The sequence below is a fragment of the Betta splendens genome, chromosome 6, assembly GCF_900634795.4.
Source record: "Betta splendens chromosome 6, fBetSpl5.4, whole genome shotgun sequence".
In the NCBI taxonomy this organism is placed as follows: Eukaryota; Metazoa; Chordata; class Actinopteri; order Anabantiformes; family Osphronemidae; genus Betta; species Betta splendens.
In genome coordinates this window covers 12,145,960-12,170,597 of record NC_040886.2, presented here as the reverse complement: position 1 = coordinate 12,170,597, position 24,638 = coordinate 12,145,960, and the positions used below count along the sequence as shown (strand labels likewise).

General features: G+C 48.5%; 1 protein-coding gene across 3 annotated transcripts in view; it reads right to left on the bottom strand.

The window, feature by feature from the left end:
• Nucleotides 1-3,889: 3,889 nt before the first annotated feature.
• Nucleotides 3,890-24,638, bottom strand: part of roraa (RAR-related orphan receptor A, paralog a) — a 177,971-nt gene continuing 157,222 nt past the window's right edge. For all 3 annotated transcript variants that reach the window (XM_029153663.3, XM_029153662.3, XM_029153664.3), the window contains 9 exons: nucleotides 13,584-13,669; nucleotides 11,994-12,135; nucleotides 10,580-10,975; nucleotides 9,813-9,934; nucleotides 9,593-9,725; nucleotides 8,635-8,742; nucleotides 7,510-7,620; nucleotides 7,241-7,353; nucleotides 3,890-6,803 (listed from right to left, as the gene is read on the bottom strand). In XM_029153663.3, the coding sequence (XP_029009496.1) occupies nucleotides 6,639-6,803; nucleotides 7,241-7,353; nucleotides 7,510-7,620; nucleotides 8,635-8,742; nucleotides 9,593-9,725; nucleotides 9,813-9,934; nucleotides 10,580-10,975; nucleotides 11,994-12,135; nucleotides 13,584-13,669 (1,376 nt within the window). In that variant the 3' untranslated portion in view covers nucleotides 3,890-6,638. The remainder of the gene's footprint in view (nucleotides 6,804-7,240; nucleotides 7,354-7,509; nucleotides 7,621-8,634; nucleotides 8,743-9,592; nucleotides 9,726-9,812; nucleotides 9,935-10,579; nucleotides 10,976-11,993; nucleotides 12,136-13,583; nucleotides 13,670-24,638) is intronic.

Genomic DNA, 24,638 nt, shown 5'->3' with positions numbered 1-24,638 from the left:
AACTTGAGTCATTCATTAAAATAAAAGACATTTTACGCCGAAAGCTTAAAATCTGGAAAATTACAAATTGTTACCACAGTTATTTCATTACCCTCTAATTAGACAAAACGCAAATGGTCAGATATTTAAATTTAATAGCTCTGGATCTCAAACAGTTTGATTGACTCATGTTCTGCTTTAAGGGAGATTTTTTAAACATATTCTGATGAATCTTGCAGCAAGAATGTTAATGTCTCACTTTTGATAAATTTCATTATAAGTAAAGTTCTCATATTACATAATGGTTTCCAGCTGCATGTACGTTCCCTGATATTTTTAAGATGAGAGAGAGACACTCGCAGAGAAAGAGACGGAGACAGTTAATCAGTCAGGAAATAAAAGCCCATTACAAGCGGTAAATTTTATTATGGGATAACAGCACATAAAGCACATCTAAAATCGATGTGTCCAATGCACTTTTAATAAAGGTAATATTAAAGGTACAGTTTCTAAGTACAATATAACAACATTCATATTAGAATGAAAAGTATTTAAAAGACAACATTAAATTTCTTATTTTTCTTTACAGCTGTATTTACAAAATGAATCAAAATACTTATTTTCATATTTAAGAATCAGACAAGAAGGAGCAAAACTACGTTTGTGAATAGACTACCTGCTAAAGAGAGTTCAAAAGAGCTGGATAAAAAGGTACATGATCATCTGTCCCCATTTTAACATCAGTAGCAAACGTGTGACCTAGAAATATATGACGACCACACACTAGTTTCGGCTTTCCCATAATTTGTACGACTTTTCCATGAAAAAAAAAAAGTCCAACCCTGCTTCGCCCACCCTTCATGCGAAGTTCCCCCAACCAACTGAGTGTACATTAAACACAGAACATTAAAGAAATCCAGGTGTGTTGTAAGTCTTCTTTTACAAACACACAAGTTATGCATCAGTATGTTTTCTGCTCTGGGCGAATTAAAAGTCAATGTAAACAAACACAAAATGTAGAATGGTGGACTGCCCGATTAAAAAAAAAAGGGTGAAATTATCTGTGAGTTTTTATTCGATCGTTGGAGATCAACATGAAACGAACTTGGAGGTTTCTCAAACGGGGCGAGGGGGTGACGTGTACGCTCTAAATGTACCGCCTACTGTATCCATCCGAACCCATTAACATAGTGCATCGACCCACGAGAACATGATGAACAACACGCAAAGAAAGAATCAGAAACAGTGAAGTAGGTGAAAGTCAAAATTCATCCTCATGTACAAAATACATTGTCACTTCAGTACTTGTGTGGAAAACAACAAAAAGAGACAATCGAGACCATGTATGCATCCTGTTACACCGAGAGGCACTCAGTGTGATACGTTGTGTATTATTGCAAGCATATCTTTACTGATATTTGCTACAGAATTGTGAGAAAAGGTCAACTTTGTCCTCAAATCGTAACACTTCCTTCTATATTGACTGAGGAAACCGCTTTGCTGAATGTGTTGTAAAATAGGGGATAACAGAAACACACTGAGGCCCCATTGAATCAAATCCGAGCACCGCTTTCCTGCATCAGCCGAAAAACTATGCAGACACAAGAGAGGTAAATATTTAGCATCCTAAAACCTGACGGACTACAGCCTCAGTGAGTGGTTTTGTACAATCAGACAAAGAAAAAAAACACAATACTGCTGTTTCAGTTTGAATATTATAATTTTTCCACAAACCAGGAAAGCAATCTTAAATAGCTTGTTAATTAGCAGATACTAGCTTTGCTATAAGTCAGAAGGAAATAAGTGCCTTATCCCAAGTCCAGCACACTGATACAGGTACTGGCTGGGTCATTTTACCACTATCATTTTAATTATCATTATTATTATTATCATCATTATTTATTGCATCCTAATATCAATAATACCTTAATATGCAATGAAATGAATGGACTAATAGGGCGGCCAGGCTTAGGAATCAATGCTTTGTTCACAAAATTAACTTTACCTAGCACCACACGATAGGGCAACACAAAGTAAATGCACACCCTATGTCTATCAAACTAATCCTAAAGAAGGGAAGCAACCTAGAAACAGAGTTATCGTACAATATGGTGTAATCCATAAACAGATAAATATTTTCACTGGGTAGGCCTTAGTAGCAGTATTTTCCTCTTACCTATACAGACAGAAGTTACAAAGCTACCTTTATACATGTGATCAATAATAACATTAAATAGTGTGAATAAACAGCTGAGAATGGGGGAGAGAGAAAGAGCGAGAAAAGAAGATCTACAGCATACAGGCCATGTCGGGTTCTCAGTTCTCCACCTGGGAACAGAACCGGTCAAATATACACATGAGACATAAAAACAGCCACAAAATTCGAAGGAAACAAAACAAAACAAAAAAACTAAAACGTGATAAATAAGAGGTGTATTTACATGCAGATGCTCAAAGACTACTATGAACCAAAGGATCAAAAATAATACACCACATATATTATTGCTTGACATTCGATTATGGCTAAAAGTTGCTTCTCGTTTTTTTCTTTTATTATTCTTATATTCTTAAACGTATTTTTAATCATAAATCCTTACAGCTGTGCTTTGGAAAAGATGAGTTCTGTTAAATCGCGACGACTGACTCGTAAGTTCTGGGCACCACACCGACACTCCAGCGCAACTGGAAGCGTGACATAACACTGGTCTTCACAACTCTGTGGTCCGGGCGACTCGTTTTTACAATTCACAGCCGAAAGCGCGGCTTGAGCTCAGGCTGTGCTGGACTCCGTCACTGTGGAGCGGGTCAAGGCCGCCCCACAGAACTCTGCAGACCTCTGAGTTGCTGAGGGCTTTATGTCACGCTTTAAAAAAAAACAAACAAAAAAAACAAAAACAACTTACTCCTATCGCGGATGGATCAAGCTCAGCGTTTTTTCAAAATAAAAGTCCAGACCTCCTCGTCCACATAACCCTGTTCCTCTGTAATTATTAAAGCCTTGTCTGGGGTTTCTTTTATTCACACACTGTGAGAACAAACACACACACGCACACACTATTGCTTTTTACAAACAGACAACAGAGCAGAGACAGAAGGACCAGCACATTTTACTGTTTACTATACACTGATTGAATAGCACACGTAGCATCGATCCCTTACTTAAAGCGGGATATCTGAAGTGAGAATATACAGGAGGACATCACTTTACAGGCCTGTGAGAAGGCGCAGGTTATAGTTATAGTTGTGGACACAAGTACTCATGTGTTTGATGACTATTTTTCTGCTTAATGGGGCTTTAGAAAAAAGCTATCAGATTGAGTCAGCTGACGGAATAAAGTCAATTCAAAAGGACGATGACTTCACTGAAGAGACCCGTAATTGTAACACAAGGCATATTGCTTGTTGAACATATTATAAGTCATTCAACTATTTAAAAAAACTAACTTACACTTTATGAGACTTCGTGTCCGCTGATCAGATTTGGCATTACACAAGACTGAATAATGTCCATGAAACAAATCATTTTTTGCAAATACATAAGAGGAAATCATCCAAATCTCTGCCTAGTCTTTACTCTCTGCTGTACTGCGTGTTCAGTGTGCTATGCCGAAGAGTTCCGCCTCCTCTCATCCTTTGAGTGCTTTTTAATTCCATCAGTTTTTAGACCTCGTAAAATTCGCCGCCGAGCGAGTAAGATGCTCCGCGGCCGTCCGGAGGAAAGCGAGCGGCTTCTTCGGTCTACCTGTTACCTCCCTGAGCGTTTACGCCTCATCCTCTTCGCTGATCTTGCCGGGCCACTGGGCCTCTCAACCTGGATTGTCTAGCAGTGTTCCAGACTGGGTTTCTTTTGCTGGGAGACTGAGGTTTACTTGTCGTAGAGGGCTTGTGCATATCCAAATAGCATTGGATCATAACAGAGATTATTACTTAGGTACAGCATATCTACTACAACCCAAACACAACAGATTTGATATTGCATAAGAATATTTGGTTTTTTCTATAACAAAGAGGGTTAGCATTTTTAAAGACCCTGATGACACCATTGGAAACCAAACAGGAATATGCCGTGTGCTGAAAAAACTCTGGTTTGTAAAAGTGATGGGGTTTAGTTACACACATTTTTTCCCCACTGCTGTGGGGGAGCACTGTGTTTGAGTCTCTGGGGGCGCCCGCTAGGACACCAGCAACGCAAAATACCGAACAACTCAGTGATTAATAGTCAAATATGTGAATCTCAACCGCGCCTCATAGAATGTCCCTGAACAAAAACATGAACTGAACCTAATGAGTACAAACAAATGTCGTCTGGAAACAGAAAGCGCAAAAGAAACCTTTCCCTGAGGGGTGACAGCACGAGGCACTAACGCCTCGTGCAAATTGCACGGCGGCGGAATGATCATGTGCAAACAGAAAACAAAGGACAAACAACTGGATCGTGTGTGACGGTTGGTGACAGATGTGTTAACATGCTTTGTTGGATTTCTAAAGGGATATCATTTTTTTTTGTTTCTCTTTTTTTTTGCCTTTTCTGCTTTTTCCTCTTTTTGTAAAGATATTTCTAGAAGCCGCTACCGACACTGCTGGAATGTCTTAGGAATCCATTCTACACTACAGACGAGTAGACTGGAAAGCGGAAGCAACGACTACCGTTTGGCACATCCAGGGTTTTTTCTACCACTTTACTACCACACTGACAAGAAAGACACATTCAACGAAACAGAAGCACGACAACAAAGCATTCTGAAAATAGCACTTATCCTACCATTTCTGCGTTTCTCCCCTAATCGCACAAACAACAGCTATTCTAATTATTGCGGGAATATGGTTAAGTGCTACCTGACATCTTTTTCTCTCCCTCGTTCTCTTTCGTGGGTTTATTAACCAAAACGTGTTACAAAAATAGAAGCTTTACTACCAGACAAGGCTTTGAATATTCACTTTCCCTTCACGGTTTCCTCGGCGTCCTGTTGCGGCGCTGCTGGGCGGAGGCGGCGGCGAGGAGGCAGGCAGAGTCGCCGAAAACCAACCCGAAGGCCGACCCCGAGGTCGGACCTGGTGCCGGTCGCCTGCTGTATCACCACCTTCCACTAGATGGAACAATAGGATTACGGCTGACGCGCGATCGGTCCGGCCCGAACACGGGGCCGGACGGGAGCGTTCGGGCCTGGCTGGGAATAACGCTCGTTCTCCTGCGGCTTCCTCGAGTTCCTCTCACAGTTTGAAACACTTATAATAAAGGGAAAAGTCTTAAATAAACAGGGCACGGGCCAGGTCTGCTCATGACAGAACACAATACTGACTGCGATGCGATTCCTGGGTTGTTAAAAAAAAAAAGAAGGTGGTGCCAGAGCGATTGACGGGTGTCAGGCCGCCAGCGTCTCTAACCTGCCTTCTCAGCCGAGCCTCTTTGTTCAGCAGCGAGCAGCCGCGGCAGCAGCCGTCCTAGCAGACAGCCCTCACGCTCCCAGACTTCCAGCATCACCCGCAGCTCCCAGGACTAAGCCTCTGTGACCACGCTTCCACTTGGGTTTCTTGTGCACATGCAACACATCACTAGGTAAATATACAAGTCTTAAATTAAAGAAAGGTGTAAATAAAAGTGCCTTATCAATTCAACAATTAAGAATGGTCTAACTACTAATATCATACATGTTATTTAAAATAGATTCTATAAACATTACTTTTTTCTGTATAGTAAGTACTTATGACCATATACCCTGTAGTACATTATAAAACAGGTGGAATGGACCCTTTTCTTTGTGTTGGTGCCCGTGCTCCTCCAGGGCACCTGTCCAGAGAAGGATTAATAGCAGATGGCCTTACATGATTTCACTATGCAACAATGGCGGATGGATGGAGTCTTTGACAGCTAAAATCATTGCGTTTTCATTAGAATTACCAGAATTCTAGGTTTCTTTTTTTGTTGCTGCTGCTGCTGCTGTTGTTGTTGTTGTTGTTTTAAACGATTGTCCAGAGAGAGGTGCTGATTGCATCACCATGCCGATGGAACCTTCCCTCCAAGTCGGTGTGAGTTTTCGATCCGAGCGCTGGACGTGAGAGAAACGGCTGAACTTGACCAAAGTGTGCGCATTTATGGGCTGTTGGTTTCAGCCTGATGACGGTGTGACGGAGATAGGGACTATTACAAATTTTGCATACAAAAATATGTTTTGGGGAGAAAAATCTGAACAACACTGATGTGCATTTATCTTTTAATTGAAGAGGGGGAGAGTCATCTATTTTTACTCAAAAAGTGGCTGATAATTTGTTTATATAATGACAATACGGATGCGCAGTTAAATCATAATAATGTGATGCAATAAATAGAGGTGGGAATGAAAGAAAGGTTTAAAGGAGTCTTGAGCTGGATGTTAAAAATGCGCACAGAAAGCTCAAATTCAACCGGACAGAAATCATTCGTCCCTATCTCCTCCTGGTGTCCCATGGGGTGTCGGGTTCCACAAGTCTTCCAAAGAGAACAAATTCGATAAAGTAAACTTTGAGATTCAACTCCCTAAGCCCTCGCCCCTCCACTGCAAAAGAAGAAGTTGAACAGCGTGCCGTCTGTCCACTCTGGTTTGTCCAGGGCACCGGTAAAGTGTCTCAGATTCCTCCTCCACATTCCCCTACGGTGGGCGCACTGGCACCGGGCGGGGACGCTACCCGTCAACGGGCATGGACTGCTCAAAGTCTGATCCGAACAGCTCCTTGTATAAGGGGGGGAAGTGGGCACGCACAATGTCTGGGTATATTGCTTTGAAAGCCGTGAGCTTCTCTGTATGCCTGCTGCACAGCGCTCGCAGTGTTGACACTTTGCATATCAACTGTGGAGAGAGAGGAGACAGGCTGTTTAGATTCACAGGGAGGCAAGGACATGGAGCAGTGGTAGCGAAAAACATCCCTCCCTACAGTGTATTCCCGCGCATACCGGGGCAAACAGACTTGTAAATATTGAGACAAGCGCTCAGGCGTGAAGAAAACTTGACACCTCGCATTATGGAGCGGGTGCAATTGATAAATAGCCACTTCTCTGCTGATAAAAAAAGACATTTCATGTAATGTCCTGGAATCTGTTGGTTTAATCTGATTCGCTAAACTGGCTCCGGCTACTTGTGGATAAAGATCCTGAACAGTGGGAGATTACAGCGCGACAAGGGGAGCGCGCGCTCAGCCGACAGCCACTCGCAGGGATAATGGATGTGTGTGTGCGTGTGTGTGTGTGTGTGTGTGTGTGTGTGTGTGTGTGTGTGCGCGCGCGCACCTTTGTGAGAATGCCGTCCTCTCTGTGGTTCTTCTGCAGCACATGCTGGAGGGCGAGCTGGATTTTCTGCTGCAGCTTCTCCACCTTCACCTTCTCCTGGAGCCAGGATCGGTCTGGAGGGAGAGGGAGCACACGCACGCGGGCCGGTTAGACGTCAGCCGGGCTCAAAGCGCTGGGAGATTAATTGGCGGTGGGGAAACAGGAGGGTGACAGCATTTGGAATGTGCGCCTGCCGTTCCCCATCCCTTTGCACCGTGAGTGACACCTACCAGCAGACATCAACACAAAGGCGGAGAACAGGGCGATCTCATCCTCAGACAGGTGCATAGAACACAAGTTTTTCCCAAACTCGAAGACGGAGCTGATCAAGTCGTCACAGCCTGCCACAGCAAAGGACACAGAGAGAGGGCTTACGACGGGGAAGACCAAAGAACAACATTCAGTCTTGATCTTTATTGGGAGAGAGGCGTGCAGGGGAGGGGGAGGGAGGGGGAGGGAAATAGAGCGGCGTGCTGACAGCACATGGGAGCGTCTTAAGCAAAACAGGCAACACTTTTACTGAGTTTTGCCTCCCAGACGAACCACTTTTGGCAGCTGGGTGGCGTTACACAAGGCGAAATGAGGCCACTATTGAGGCTTTTAGTTAAATCAATTACGGGAGACGGAGAGAGACAGGCGGACGCCAGCGCGGCTCGGGACGCCCGTCACTCCGCCTCCCCTCGCCGCGGAGCCCTCTGTGCACAACGCACAGGACACCAGGGCAGCGTCTCGCAGAGACTCGGGGATTGATAATCCGGCAGGAAGAAACCGATTTCAGCGTTTTTACAGCCACACTGGGACGCATTTACTTGGTTCCCATCAAAAAGTGGTTGGAAACGCGAGAAAACCCATGGTGGGAGACTCACAGCAATGTCACGGCAGTCAAACAGGAAGTATTTTATTTTGCCGGAGACGTTTTATGTCAGACTATCAATGGCGGTTTTGATAGCGGCCTCCCTGAAGACACTCCGTCTGGCTTTATTTATTCCACAGTTACACGAAGCCCCACTAACATCTCTGTTCTACTATAAATAACTGTTGCAGAGACAGCAATGCCAGGTGAGATCGGAGCGAGCGCAGGCCCTGAGCATCGTACGCAGCACAGCAGCCAGCTCTAATTTTGGCTGTTACACAGAGGAAAGAAGAAAACACACACACACACACACACACACACACACACACACACACACACACACACACACACACACACACACACACACACACACACACACACACACACTCACTCACTCACTCACTCACTCACTCACTCACTCACTCACTCACTCACTCACTCACTCACTCACTCACTCACTCACTCACTCACTCACTCACTCACTCACTCACTCTCCACTTACCTAATGACTTGAACACATCAGGTCCGGCATATTTTCCATCAAAATAGACTGTGTTGTTTTGCGAGTCAAAGGCACGGCACATTCTGACAAACACAACTTCCAAAGAGCCTGTGGAGACAGACAGGAACAAGATGCTGAATCTGAGCTTTGCCTCTTTTCCTTTTTCTCCCTCCTCCTCCTCTAACAGTTACACATCAGTCAGGGATGCAAAAACACATGATTGTGCTTTGTGCTGCTCTTCTGCGATATGAGTAACAGAAGCACTTTGAAATGAAGGCGCCTGCTGTCACAGGAGGTAAAAAAAATCACCTCTGCAGACGATAATATCACAAACAGAAGGCTACTCTGCTATAATGACATGCCAGATAAATGCGCTTCATTCAGCAGTGACACTGCGCATTCATTCAAGCTTTATTTAGCAAAATAGTGGAGGAATTTATTCTATCCTGCAAATTGTCCCACTCTGTGGGAGTGGATAAGAGGATCAACAAACTGTAACACAAACCATTACTTCCTCTATGAGAGTTGCTATGGGAGTCATGTCTGACAAGGGATCCCAGCCTTTATTTCATTATTCATATTGGCTGCTCCAATGTAAATAATACGGGGGAAAAAGCCCAGGAGAGGTGTTTGTATGCTCACGGCTGCCGTCTGTGTATTTATGTATAAATATGGGTGACGGCGTGCACGGAGCCCGATCTGGGTTTAACAACGTGCGAGTATGTGTATATACGTTGCGGTGCTGCGCGCCGTCTGCGCGTCGTCTGCGCTCATCTAACGCTACAGACTGCGTGCGGCGCCCACAAGGCCTCTCCTCCGTGACGCCGCGTGTGCGTGTGAAGCAGAGGGCTTTGTGCAGTCAGGTCAGCTACGCCCTTGTGACAATGCCAGAGGGGGGTGGTGGTGGTGGTGGTGGGCGAGTCTGGCGGCAGCAGGCCATGTTGACAAGCTGTCATACCTGCTTTCAGCAGCACTATCTGATCGTTCTGACACAGCTCCATGAAGCCGTCGATGCGCTTGGCGAACTCCACCACGTACTGGATGGCCTCCGTGATTTTGATAGCGCACAGCTGCCACATGACTTCCCGGGGCTGCGGGGCAGAGAGGACAGAGGAATGGGCGATCCGCCGTTGGATGCGGCGGGCCGCGGTTACCGTGGCGACGGGGCCCGCTCCTACCTTGCTCTGGTAGCTCTCCACCTCCTCCTGCAGGAAGGCCTGCCAGGTCATCTGCTGCAGCTCCTCCCGCAGGTACTGACATGTCTCCATGTGTGACTTGGAGATGTTCTGGGCCAGGTGCTCTGAAACACACGCGTGATTACAAACCCGCAACGTCACAGCGAGGATGTGGAGGTTTCTCGCAGGGCTACGCGAGAGCGAGGACCTCACAGATGAAATTCGCCACGGGGAAGGAAGATTTATTTACTGAGCTTTCAAGAAGGAGGAGAGGCGGATACATGTGGGCTCTTTTTGACTGCGAAAAGGCTTGTTGACATTTCCTTTTACAGCCCGCAGGAAGCTCATAGCTTAAGGTTGAGGCAAAGCCAATCTAGTTATGACACAAATGCATGAAGTGGAGGAGGGGCGCGAAGTTACTCACTGAAACAAAGGTCACATTTTCTCTGGGAGAAATATTGAGTATAAGAATTTAAATGGTTTTGAAAACACATCTGTTAAAAGAAGTTCCTAGGCACAGGGGAGCCTAAAAAAATGATTTCCCCAGACGCCTGCCCTGCTGGATCCTGATTGGCCCTAATTAATGGAAACTAATTACAAAAAAGAGGCTCTTTTAATGAGTGTTGAAGATGAGTCTCCAACCTCCTGCTATTTTAAGCAACCTTTGTGTCGTTTGCCCCACGGTTGAGTTGTTCTCCCCCGCCTCCCCCCCTCCTCCATCTTGCCGCCGCTCGTCCCGCCTGCCCCCGTCTCCCTCTCCCGCTCCTCACCTAGTTCAGCCATGGACACGGTGGGGGAGGTCTCGCCGTTGGTGAAGGAGCAGTAGGGGAAGAAGCCGGAGCCGGGGGCGAAGTCGCAGATGGGCTCCGGCTTTATGCCGTTGATGTCCAGGCCCGACTGGTCGGGGGACGGCTGGATGTCCAGGTAGAAGCTGCTGACGGCCGAGTCGGGCTTGCTGCCGTCCGGGGTGTGTCCGTCCATGTAGCCGCTGAGGTCGTCGTGCAGCTCCGTGAGGCCGTTGGCTGACAGGCCGTAGCTGGGTGTGAGCGGCTCCGCCTCCCCGGGCTGCTGCTGGTGGTCACGCTGCTGCTGCTGCAGCCGGTGCTTCTGGACCTCAGCGTACAGACTGTCGCGCTGCTTCTTGGACATGCGGCCGAACTTCACCGCTGTGATTGGAAGCAAATGTAGCAGATGAGGCTACTAGGTTCCTTTTATGAGCAGGTACAGACTCTGGTCCTGGTTAATAAGTGGATATTAATGGAAATTACACATCTAGGTCGTGAATTCTCACAGTAACTGACTCATTTTATCAATTCTGCTCTTCAGTCTGAAACATGCCTTCCTGTGTGTGTGTTAAATAGTCTCAGCAGCAGGATAATAAGTCTACATAGACTCATTTCAATCATCTTCTGAATATCCTTTTTTAAAATTGTAACCTCTTTAATCCACTCTTCAAGGTTTCCATGTACCACACTAGCATCTGATATGGCCCAGAGTGGAATATCTTGCGGAACCAATCAAATTATCTCACACTATTGGCTAAAGTCTTATTGCTTTGAAGCAAAAAATAAATCTCAGCACGTGAGTCTGAGACTAAATACCTTGTCTAGACATCAAGGGGAATCTTTGGTCACATAAACACTCCACTGGCTTTCAATTGTCTAACACATTCAAAGGTCATCTGTTGATATCTGCCTCTAAACTGTCATCACACTGGAAGGAACTTTCCCAATAGTGCGTCTATGGTAACGTGAATTAAAGCCGGTGCAGAAATGCGCCGGCGTCAGGTTTTCACACGTCTGCGCGCATTCCTGCTTAAAACGGAGCGAGACGTTGCAGCGCCGCTCCGTTCTGATGGAATCTCTGCCTAGTCTGGACCGGCCCGGCGCCGGAACCGCACCTGTGTGAGCCCACCACTGCGTCTCCCATTACATCACAAATTAGGCCCCAGACAGCGTTCACCCGCAGACACAGAGCGGGCGCTGGGCAACACGTTCACGACAACTGCTCCCAGACCTGTTTCCTACGCATTTAGGAGAATAATGCCCGTCAGGATGTGGCTCTGAAAGAGTTATGGAGGCGCTGTATTTCTGTTCTGGCAGCCCTGAAGCCCTGGCTCAAAGGCAGCGCAGGCTGCTGACCTCTGACCCCTCCCTCCTCCCACGTGCACCCCTCCTCCCTCACCGTCTCGTGACATGCCCACTGCCAGGCACTTCTGCAGACGGCAGTGCTGGCAGCGGTTGCGGCTGGTGCGGTCGATCAGGCAGTTCTTCTGACGGGGGCAGGAGTAGGCTGCATTGCTCTGTTGACTCCTCCTGAAGAAACCCTGCAAAGGGGAACGAGAGCGCAGAGACAGGACGATCAGCACGTGCCGTGGATGCGTTTCAGCACTGGCAAAATTCATTTGTGATTGATGGGGAATTATTGTGTTCCTAGTGGTGCTATTTCATTCTACTGCTGCCAAACAGATTAGATAATAACACTGGTGTGGCTCTACTTTCCTGGCCTGTAATATCTTGTAAAGGCACCATATTTCATCAGTGTGTACAACATGAGGGTGGTGTGTTTGGGTAGCGGCGATAACAGTGGATGGCATTTTGCTACACTCGGGTTATTAGCGTTGATTAACGCAGAGCTGGCATGCGCGGCGCCGAAGGATTGCGACTGCACACCGACTGGATTCCTCATCCTTTGACTTAATGAATTGATTCCAGCACATCATTAACATGCCCCACTCTCCTGCTCCACACACATATGTCTTAATTTGCTGCTCATTGGCTGTTTAATTACAAGAAAACAGCTGACAGCTGCCAAGTTGCTTCATAATGGAAGCCATTATGGAAACAGGCTATAACTGCCGGTGACAAGCAGAACTCCTTAATAATGCCATGATTTATGGTCCAAACTTTTGTAGTTGCACATATCATTAAAGGCCTCTCTGCCTGGACTAATTAGCGATCATTGAAGATAGATTTCAGCATTTTATTCTTTAGCGTTTTGTTCCTTCCAGCTCCTGTGTGCGAGAGAGGATGAGATCAGCTGAAAGAAGCAACCTCTCTCTATCGCTCTCTCTCTGGTTCACACACACACACACACACACACACACACACACACACACACACACACACACACACACACACACACACACACACACACACACACACACACACACACACACACACACACACACACACACACACACACACACACACACACACACACACACACACAGCAAAGGTGCAGGCTGGCTGAGGAATGCTAATGATGTGCCTGGTGACAAGCGCGGGGACGAGAATACACTCTAAGCACAAAATTCCCCTCACTGTGAATGGCTGGTGCATTTGAAACAGTACAAAAGGCGGCTTCAATGGAAGCAACACACTGTAGCAAACAGCCAACAATCTGCTATAATTCAAAGCACTCTCCTTTTGATCATTTCATTTCAAGAGCCGGCTGCAGCAGAAGCAAGAAGCTGCAGAATCACATGTCCCTGGGAGGGAGAGGCAGCGGAAGGCAGAGGACTGGCTTTGTCCTACTAATTGTGCTGTTCTGTGATGTCCTCTGTGCTGCTTGACCACTTTAATGATCGTGTTCTTAGTGTTTACACTTCGCCGTCCCGACTCTGCATCTGCGTAAAACTTCAACAACATTTTCAAACGTGTTTTTTTTTTTTTTTTTTCCTGGCAAGCAACTTTCTTTCCGCCCGTCTTCCCCCTCTCTCTCGGCTCCCCGTCCCTCACGCGCTCCCGTCAGGTCCCGTCTGCCGGTGCTTACCTTACAGCCTTCACATGTTATCACGCCGTAATGGATGCCTGATGATTTGTCTCCACAGATCTTGCAGGGAATTATTTCGATTTGAGCTGCAGCGGAGAAAGAAAAAAAAAATCACATTTTGCTGTCACAAGTCACTGTACAACACCCTCACCATGGATCCATGTTGGTACATGAAAGAGCACTGTGCTTCTAAAAACATCTCATCCGGTGGCTTTTGAATCCTCACTTCCACAGAGGATTACATGAATATTTACAGAGTGTGTGTGTGTGGGGGGGGGGAGTGTGTGTACTGTATGCTGTGTGAGGGGAGGGAGGCCATTTTAAGACCTCCAATACAGTCACTTTAAACTTTGTGTCAATTTGCATCCCAAACTTAACTCACATGAAGCCCAGCTTCCCACAAATGCTAATAGGCCATATTAGTGCTAATACCGGCCTCATGTGATGACAAAGGCTCGTTTAGCCACATGACGAGACGTATTCCCAGCTGGAAAACTTGACTTCACGAAGCCTCTTAAACTTCAAACCCGCCCCAAACCTCAGATGTAAATCCACTGTGGCCACAGAGCATCGCCACGCGCCCGCGCTGGATGACTGGTGTGTTTGCGCGTTCGCACGCGCTACAGAGGAAGGGTTCAGTGGGGGTTTGGCCGGGGAGCCGCGCCGCTGACAGGCCTGTGATTCACACGCCACAGAGGACAAAAGCACAGAGAGGACAGGCCTCATCCATCGCTGGCCTTCTCTGCAGGAGGAGACCACAGGGCAACGCGGGAGAACAGACAGAACACACAGACATCAGAGACGCAGAACTCCCAGCTTGTCCCATTGCTCTCAGCTTTATCACTGCAGCCACTGATGCCCCCCCCCCTCTCTTTTTTCTCCCCCTCCCTCCAGAGATCTCTATCTCGCAGCCCTCCTCCACATCTCCAGCATCTTCGTGCCGCCATGCCAGCAGTGCACCGCAGCGCCAGACAAACGCCGCTATCTGATCCAAATCGAGGAAAGATCACCGCGGGATATTTTCTCACGATATAATGGCTTTCTCCAACCAGCCATGCAGCCAGAGAGCCAGTCAGGGCACAAGGAGGTATTGCAACACAAGTCTAGAGCAATTAGGGGGAGGAACACTAAGATTTAGCCTTAATAAGAAATGATGATCTAATTAAGGCAATGCAATAAAATTAGAATTATTGTAAAACGTGGTGGTACACTGGCGATGTCGTGGCGTTACATCAGCCACTCGCCCCTGGCGGACTATAAAGCCTCGCGTCTCTTCCCAAGACTCCTCACATATCCCTCGTACACCTTAACAACCAGCCTCTTTAAACTAGTTTGATCACATCAAAAGTGATTTGTTGGGGTTCAATCCAGAGATCCCGGCCCATTTTAATCAGCTGCCGAGGAGCCCGCAGCGGGCCATGTGGATAATGTCCTCGTCCCCGCGGCATGCCCAGGAGAGGCCCTTAACACAGAGCCTCTAATCCACTAACCCCACAGCTTCGCTCTATTCATCCTGGAATCAGCGTCTGTTCTTCTCGCGCTGCTGGAGTCAACAACGCCGGCCATGTTTACATCGAATTAGCCTACATTTTAGCAAAGTGAACAAAAGGGAGTTGTGGAATATGCACAATTAATTCTCCTCCAGACAACACCTCCTGCGATTTGGGGATTCTCGCGCACAATGGAGGGCACGGCACCACATCGGCCCGGATTAGAGTGAAACCCAGACAGGAGGCGGGCCCGGAGAACCTAACTGAGAGGGTTAATTTATAATTAATCGTTTCCTTACTGTGCACAGTTGCTTGTTGTGTCGGTTAGGTCTGTCTCTGTATGAGTGCACTCTATTGTTTGTTTTGTGTTCTCCCTGCATGAGCATTAGCGGTGCAGTGTGTTTCAACTCCTTTAGCATTTTCAGCCTCATTACTTACATAATTTGTTCTGACATGCACTCACAACAACTGAAGCGTGCTGTAATTATGACTAGCTGCGGTTAGAGTGAACCAACGGCTGCAGTGTCGGGCCCCAGCCATTGGGTGGCAGTGCAGGGCTGTGGCCACGGTCGTCTTGCCAAGTTAAGCCAATCTTCCACCCACCCTCTCCAGCCCACAGGCTTTTGGCTCTGAGCTCCAGCCTCTGATAGCTCCGGGCTTAGGCTGCTGCTAGCTTCCCCCACCCCCACAGCATAGCTGTGAGATGCCTTCATCTCTCCTGAAGAAGCGGAGCTGGCTGGGCACTCGCTCAGGCCCGACAGAGGCTGTGCCACATCAGGTGAAAGCAGTGGGAGTAGAGACGTGGGGGGTGGGGGGTGGGTCGGGGGCGCCAGGCCGGGCAGGGCACACACACACACACGCCTCACAAAGCCCTATCTGCAGCAGGAAGGCCCTGAGTGCATGCAGACTCACCCGCGAAGACCCCTCTCACTCCACTGCTGCACGAGCCCCTGGCTGCTCAGTGCACTCAGCAGTGAAAAAGGTTTGTCTCTGGGCTCCGTAGATTCTTGCATGAGACAAAGATCTTGGTCTAAACACGCAGTTACTGTATGTCCACACTGGGAAAAGGCAGCTGTCAGAAGCCAGGGGTTTGTAGTCATCTACACCATCAACCCGAGCGAACGCGCATATGCAGTCTCTGCATGGCTGTGCTCACCCTCCTCCTGAGAGACCGCTCATAAGCTGCACACAGGATGATTTCGAGAGAACACACTCGACGCAAAAGGCCCGTGCTTGTACTGCGAGCGCCCGCGATCTGGCAGTCAATATCTATTGACACGAGCTGCAGCGCTAACTGTCTCTTGGTGTGAAACAGACAGCTGCTGGCTCACTTGAGCTTGACCAGCGCGGTGTCACTGATCCCATTCACCGCGCCTGCCTGCCCCCCCACCCCCGCCCCCCGCCAGCCAGCCCTGCCTGCTCTGTTTACGACATCAAAGCCAGGCACAGTCAGACGGGCAGCCGTGCTAAAGCCCATCCCAGCAGCAGCCCTGCCGCTCGTCACAGCGCCGTGAGATGGCCTCCGCGCGCCGCCCACTTCAAAGACACCTGCCGAGATGCCCGGATTATGAATCGCGCCACGTGCGCGGCCGGACGTCGGCGCGGGAGCGGTCTCGGACAATGGGCACGGCGGAGAGAGCGGACGGCGGAGCTGAATGTCGGCGCTTGTTCTTTGTCCGCGGCTGAGCAGTTCAAGGACACTGATTCACCAGCCCAGAGGGGGTGACGTGTCACTCAGAGCGCACGCACGGCGGCGCGGGGCGGCGCTCGCCCGGCGCCCTTCACCGGCCCCTCCGCAGCCGTGACATCAACCCACTCGAAAACCACGCGTCATTATCACAGACCTGCGAAGTGACAGTCAAACAGGAACACCCAGAACAATTTGCCAAATGCACACTAGCAGCTTACAGGGGCCTTGTCACGGTTTATTTCAGTCGGAGCGTTGAACAGACAGGCGGTGTCAGATGGAACGCCGTCTCCTGATGCTCCTGATACAAATGTCACATTGTTTCATTCAAAAATAATACTAATCACTCGCAGCACACCAGAAGACTGTAAAGATGAGAACGACAGGAGCGGAGCAGGGGATGTTTGCCTCCCAATAAGATGTTATTCAGATTTTAAAATCCAATCTAATCACAGACTCCGTGCAAAATAAACTAAACTGAAAATCCTACAGGCTGCAAAGAAGCAAAATCTGTGAAAATATCCTGGCTGTACCCACTGAACCCCTGGACTACTGACATAACGTTGAGGGATTAAGATTATCCCTTACATTAGAGACCCATGCCCAGGCCGCCGTCATAATGCTGAAAGCTTAATCCATTATTTGATTGGTCCATTAAATCATTTTCTTATGACCTGATGATTCATGATAAACGTACACAATAAGTGAGGTCTGAAACGGAGGCGTCTGAACTGCTCCGTGCACGTCAGGCTGAGGGAAAACGTGAATGGGCTGCAGGAGAAAACAGAGCTTCTGTGCACGGTGGTGTGTGTGTGTGTGTGTGTGTGTGTGTGTGTGTGTGTGTGTGTGTGTGTGTGTGTGTGTGTGTTGTGCTGACAGCTGTCAATGTGTGACGCAAGCCAGTGGGCTCATGTCTGTGATTATGTAAGGAACTGGACAGGGCACCGCATTATGAGCAGATTAACAATTCTCCTGTCATCAGACAAGCTTTGTATCATTTCTGCAACAAACCTCAACCAATAATTCATGACGTTTGCCTTCCTGCTCAGGACTGTTACCCAAAATGGCACATTTCTTTAGAAACACACAAAAAAAAAGCATCGACACATAATCAATAACTGAAACACCGCAGGCACCGAGCTAAACTGCAAATGTTCACTAAGCAATAGTTCCGCCGCCTTTCTCTGCAGCTCTTTATTTATTTATTTCCCCAACACGACACTCTCATTTGGTGATGGAGATCAGCTGTCTGCTGATAAACACAGCCTCCTCTAAACAGAGACCCGTGGCAGTCAGATCTAGCTGCAGTGAGACGACAGCCTAACAAGAGCTGGAATCAGGATTCTGCCTCTTTTCATCTGCCGGGGCTCTGCTGTCATGTGAAGTTGCACAACACAATGCTTCTTCCTCTTTTTTTCCTCCCGTTTATGCAGCGGGAGAAAGGTTATTTGAATGTCAGTGGCAAAGGACAGTGGTGGCACGGCGCACGGGCTGAATGGTATGAATGTGTTATTTGTTTGGGGCTGGCAGCCTGTTACCGCGGAGCTGTTTTAATGGCGGTAGCGCACGACGCACCTGCACAGCAAACCTCTAGATCATCATTTTAAACAGCTCCCATTCAACCTCCAAACATGCTGCAGTCATCACAATTGTTCGGACCGTGGGGATTAGCCCCGAGACATAATTGACACATTCTGATGTCTCTATGCTGCGTCTACTAATTCCCCCCCCCCATTGTCATTTAGCTGCAGAAGCTGTGATACTCCTCCACTGGAGACGAGCTATGTTTGAAGGGATGTTTGGTTTGAAAGGACGGGCCCTTTAAGCCGCCCTCCATTCTTCTTCCACGGCGGCGCAGTGACTTTGCTGGAGCTCAGGTCTGGACCGTCGCCCTGGGCTGCTTTTTGGATCAACTCATGCGTACATCTCTGTGTTTGTTTGTGTGTGAGGCCTATTAATATTTCAACACTGCCCAACTCCAGATGCCTGTACAACACAGCAGCGCCTCTCTCTTCATGTCGCTCCCTGTATTTACTTGAGTGTTTTATTGAAGTGGATGCCGACACCCTCATTGGGTGGGGGTGGGGGTGCAGCGGGAGAAGGGGGGAGGGGTGTATTCCCAAATCGCAGCACAAGACATCTCTCTCCGCGTCGCTCTCTCCACCGGCGTGACGGTAATTTGGGCCCTAATTTATGTGTTGTTGTGGCAAAGATTGACAAGCTTCCTGACTGGGAGTCGGCACACCTGCACTCTGGGGGAAACAACAAACGCCCGGCAGACGAGCAGACGAGCGCCGCGGAGGGGAGCATGTGTGCGGCGCCCCCCCCCCCTTCGCGGGCCCCACCTGAGCTCCCCGCCCACCTCTGCCCCCTTTCTCGTCTCGTCTGCGGTGACGAGTGAAGTTGCGCCCGGGTGCTGGGGACCGGAGGGCGCGCCCCTTCTGTGCTGCTGGGCCTCCGCTTGCGCGTCTACCGGCCCCTAGTTAGTCATAGAGAGCTGAGAGATGAAGTTGGAAATATTTATGTATATATGATTTGTCATTTGTCACCATTTCCACCACCTGGTTTCAAATGTGACGCACATTCTGTCGCGGCGGCGTTTAAAATGCCTCAACGCTGCGGGTTTGAATGCGGGACTGCCCGTGCATTGTTTGGTTTGCTCATTCATTGTGCACCAAGGCACTGGGTTGCATCAAAAGTCAGAGTCACTGAGGCTGAAATCGCACAGGACTGACTGATTGACTGGTGCAGACGATGCCGTTTGAATCCTGAGCCCGAGCCCAGGATTACGTGCTGCCTGCGAACCTCTGGTCTGACCGCTAGCACTAAGCGGGCCGCGGTTAAGCACCTGTCAGCCCTCCCGTCTGCCTGCAGGGACGGAAAGCATGGGGAAATATAAATAATTAATCCCCCACCGCAAACACACGCGCGCGCATAAAGCTTTACATAACAACAGAAATCCTTGTTCCACCGCGCCGGGGGAATTTGCTCCTGCCACACTATACAAGTTTATTCCTTGTGCAATTGCTGTATTAGTATTCATTTCTGTAAGACAACAAGGACTCTGCTGTGGGTTTTTGAATAGGATCTTTATACTGTTTCACACAAAGAAATCAAAACTTACATCCATACGGCTTCCTTTTGCCAGAGGGTTGACACAGTATATGAGCATTTCATTAGCACAGTGCGTATCTGGATGCCTCAGATACGCTGGATGTTGTCGGAGGAGCAGTGGGGGGTGTGATGGGGGGGGGGGGGGTCGCGGCTCATGCTGCTGCTCATAGTCAGTGGGTCAGGGGCACGCAGCCAGAACACACATGGAGAGCAGGCCGAGCAGTTCAGCTGACTGTAATTGTCCCTCTGTGGTCTCTTATGAAAAACACGTTTCCAGACGCCGCAGCCCGACAGCGATCGGGGTCCTGATTCGCTCCAGTCGAGGAGCGACGCTCAGCGCCAGCGGCCTCCAGCCACGGCGCGACTCACCGTTTCCACTGGGGCTGAAGCCGGGGGAGCGACGCATGTGTTAATAAATCAGACGATTAGTCTTATACCGAAACGTTTGGGAATCATCCTCTGCGAGACAAAGAGGAGTCGTGCCAATAGTGTCATCACTATTCATCGATCCGACCAATAGGAACTCACGGTGAAAGCGTGTGTCAAACACTGGAGGCCAGGAAAGTCTGAGACTTCATCCCACATTAACTAATCACTTTCTTGGTCTTTTTCAGATTTCGAGCAACCCTTGCCTGAAACGCACATAACGACTGGATCAGAATGTGAGAAACTAACAACCTTTTTTAATGGCAAACACAGCCGAGATAAAAGGTGAACATATTCTCAGCCGCTAACGACGGCGAGCGGAGAAGTGTCAAAGCGAACCTCAAAATCAAACCGTCCGTCGCCTAAACACGCGCACGTCTTTCTTCTCCTAATGGAACTCGGAAAAAGTTACCGGCCGCACACTTCAGCGATGAATGCTCCATATAGCAGCGCTGATGAGCGGTTTTTACAGCACCTATGCCATTCTGCTTGAAGGTCTTGGGTTTTTTTTATCTGCTGAAAGAGAGCAGGCAAGGACAGGGAAGATGAATGACATCAATGGCCAGCCGATACTTCCAGGGACGTGTGATTGAGATAAATGAGCCTTGTTACATTAGCTGGGATACTGAATCCCGCTGCTCAAAGATCCACAGCTTGATAGAGTAGAAACCAGAGGCAGTCAACCTTTCCGCAGATCACCAGTGTCACACGGGCCCAGATGAAGACGCCTGCTCTTTCAGTTTTCACCAGCACCAATTACACTTCCTCTTCATGAAAGTCCTATTTCATCTGCTCTTTTATAAGTATATTTAGCAGTGGAAGGTTTCTGGACCCCTCCCCCCCCACCGGTCCCAGAGCCATTATCTAATCCATACACTGCGCCGCTGGCTATTACTGTTTTAATAAGTGACTGGGGTCCTTCCATCATGCCTCATTTATCCCCAGTGCTGACAAATATGCATAATTGTGATTGTGACCATGTAAAGTACTTATTTGTGATGAAATGTGAAAATCATTTTACAAATCAATGTGTTTGTTTAATTTAGCCCCGGGCAGTATCAGGACCACGATAAGTAGACTGAGGCAATTAATGTAAATAGCTTGTTTAAGCTTCAGCCCACTTTATCAGTTTATCAGATTACACACACACAAACACGCACACGCACACGCACACGCACACACACACACACACACACACACACACACACAGGAAGCAAGGAATGGCCATTGCGCTCGGTTATAAAACCCCTGAATGATCTGGTTGATTAAGCAACAAGCCACTGCATTTGTATTTTCTTTCTGTTTGGGAAACGTGGTTTCACAGATTTGCAGCGGGCGCGCACAGCAATCTCCCGTGTGCTCTGCCGAGGAGCTGCAGCGCCGCTCCGCCGTCGTCCTCCCTCCCCTCCGTCGTAGCAGACCATATAAAAGGCATTCCTAGACAACAGGGGCGTGCGAGGAGTTTCTCCTGCCACGCAGAGTTCACAGACTGCTCACAGTGAGCGAGGCGCGTTCCCTCTGCACCGCTGTTTTCATAGTCCTACAGACACTGGCCTGGTTTTGTTTAACATGGCAGGATTAAGCAGCCATGCACAAAGCATGCTTCCCTCCTTGCACGCTTTGCTTACAGTGGAAGGCCCGAGTGCCCGCCGCTACCTTTTAGTGAACCAGGTTCCCCGACTGCTGGTGAACGCACCACGGCGCTCTAATCCCAGGCAAATAAACAAGTGCCAAGATTAATGATTGCATAAACACATCCCAAAGCCCTGGAATAACAATCATCTCCTCAGCCTGTTCTGCTGCCATGCAGGAGCTCTTGGAGTCAGCTGACAGCCTGCATATATCCCTCGCTCACTTCCTGCTGTCTCACAACAGCCAGAAACTGTCTAGGCTTTGTTGCTTCATTAACAACAGGAAGCTGTCAATATTTTTCACATGAGAGTGGATATGTGTAGCAGTGCAATAGGAGGGAGACTTGGGGTCTTCAGTTCATCCTTCTTTTTAGAATCCAAGACCGCTTCACAGCACGTCCGGCCTTCAGAGCCTCTCGTGACGTCAGCTCGCTTTGAAGGAAGCGTGCTCTCATTGCAACCTGCTCCTCATTATGAGATCTGAAACAATAATATCCTTGACTTGTTGTAAAAAAGCACAGTCAAGTACAGTAGACATCCAGGAGGGCATCACATGTGTTTGTACAGCCATAAATCACAGCCAACAGATCAAACAGGGCCATTAAAATGACATTAGGAGCATGGACCAGCCTCTCATCCCTGTCATCGTCGGTCTGCGACTATGAGGAAAGCTGCTTTATAATGAGAGTAGAGCAGGGGAGATTGGGGGGGGGGGGGGGGGGGGGGGGGGGGGGGGGGGGGGCAGACAGTGGAAAAGAGAAGAGACAGAGGTAAGGAGAGAGAGCAGCGCAGTCCAGTGCAGGGCAGGGGAGCGTGGGACGTTCAGATGAAGTGGGAGGCCCCTCTCCAGGAGGTTGCTCCTCAGCATGAAGGCAGAAGCAGCACCCCGCCTAATGAGGGGTGAAGTGGAGCCCCCTGTGGGACCCCCTCAGGCACATTCATTAGCAGATGAAAAAGCGTTTCCCCGCAGCAGAACAACTTTCTGCCTCGGCTCGGACATGTTTAATTTAGGGCCGCGCAGAAACACAAGGCCACACCCGCCAGGTCCGCCACGACCGGCCCGGCAACAGCACGCAGGTCCGCTGAGCCGGACCTGGACCCGCGTGTCATGGAGGTTTAGGCTGCGATGCTTCCTTTTAAGTCCTCACATAATGAAGGTGAAGTAAACTGATACTTCCAACAGAGCAGTAGGTAAAAGGGCCATTATATATGATATTATCACACGTTTCATTCCCTTTTAATGCATTGCATTTTGTTGCATCTTTCGGGCTCCGGGCAAAAATAATAGATTCATTTAGCCAGTGGTGGTTTTTAGAAGGGAACCAAGGATTATGGTAATGCAGCACTCAATGCTGCGAGCGAAATACAGTAAGAGAGAAAGTGCTGCAGTAAGAGACAGGAAGAATATCTGAGATGTTAATCTCGGTGATTGCACAAATCTGCGTGCGCGCATGCATCTGGAAGCCTCCGCGCAACTTGTGCCGCTCGCGAAGACAACGGAGGAGACGGCGCCCGTCGCCCTCCGCTGTGCGCAGAAGTTGGGTTCTCACGGCCATTCTCACGCGTGTCCGTTATCACAGCGTCTCATCCGTGTTCCCGACCAATCCTCAAATTTATTAAGGCTGTCTTCCTGCCCTGTTAGATATGTATAACCAATCTCCTGTAATTAGCAACTGCTAACCTTTGGGGTGCTAATCCCCCGTGAATTGTGGATTTGTACATCAAAGCCCACTCACTCCCATATAGCTGGTGCTTGAAATTACACTCGATTTGAAACCTGCAATTATTTGTATAGCATGGATGCAAACAGTCTCCTCTTTTATGTCTCTAAGAATCCCGTGGGTTTGCAGTAAAGAATCCTTAATCCACTCCAATGGAATCCAAATATAGAGTTAACACTAGCTCCCGAAAATTTAGATGCGCAGCCAAACGCCTGTTTTACGTAGAGTGAAGGGAGCTTCCATCTCTCCCTCTCTTTGCATAGTTAAGATTAGATTTCTTGGAGGCTTAGACGCATCATATAGGAAGCGAAGGGGCTCCGGCGACGCGGCGTCGCTACACTTACAGTTGTGATCGTCTCGTTTTCACAGGTCATAATTACGAGTCGAACAAAGCGACGGGCTTCCTCTTTTGTTTATCGTAATCACCCGTCCAGGCCGCTCTCTCAACAGGGTGAGCGCTCTGCTATAATTTCCAATTCAAGGCCAGGCTAAATCCATTGTGCAAGGAAAGAGAGATTACAGGGAGGGAAAACAACTGAGACCGCTTCCCACACACACGCACACGCACGCGCGCGCACACGCACACACACACACACACACACACACACACACACACACACACACACACACACACACACACACACACGCGCACACACTCGAACTCGACGCTTGCAGGGAGGATGCCCGAAGCATTTATTTTCTTTAATGAGAGACACGAGTCTCACTTGTGTCAGTGATGCACAGCATGGGAACAATAGGGTGGGCTTTAATTCCATCAATCTACTGCATTTATCCTCGTGCCGCATCAGTACCTGTCAGTTAAGCGGGATGAGATAAATCATGTCAAGCAGCCGGAGCCGGGGCCACACTGAGCTCAGTAAATATGCAGAGTTAAGGCTCATCTCGAAACTTGAACGTGGACGTAGTCAGACAGTCAGATTAGGACAAATTCAGAGCACGGGTCTAATACGAGATTACCTATTGGG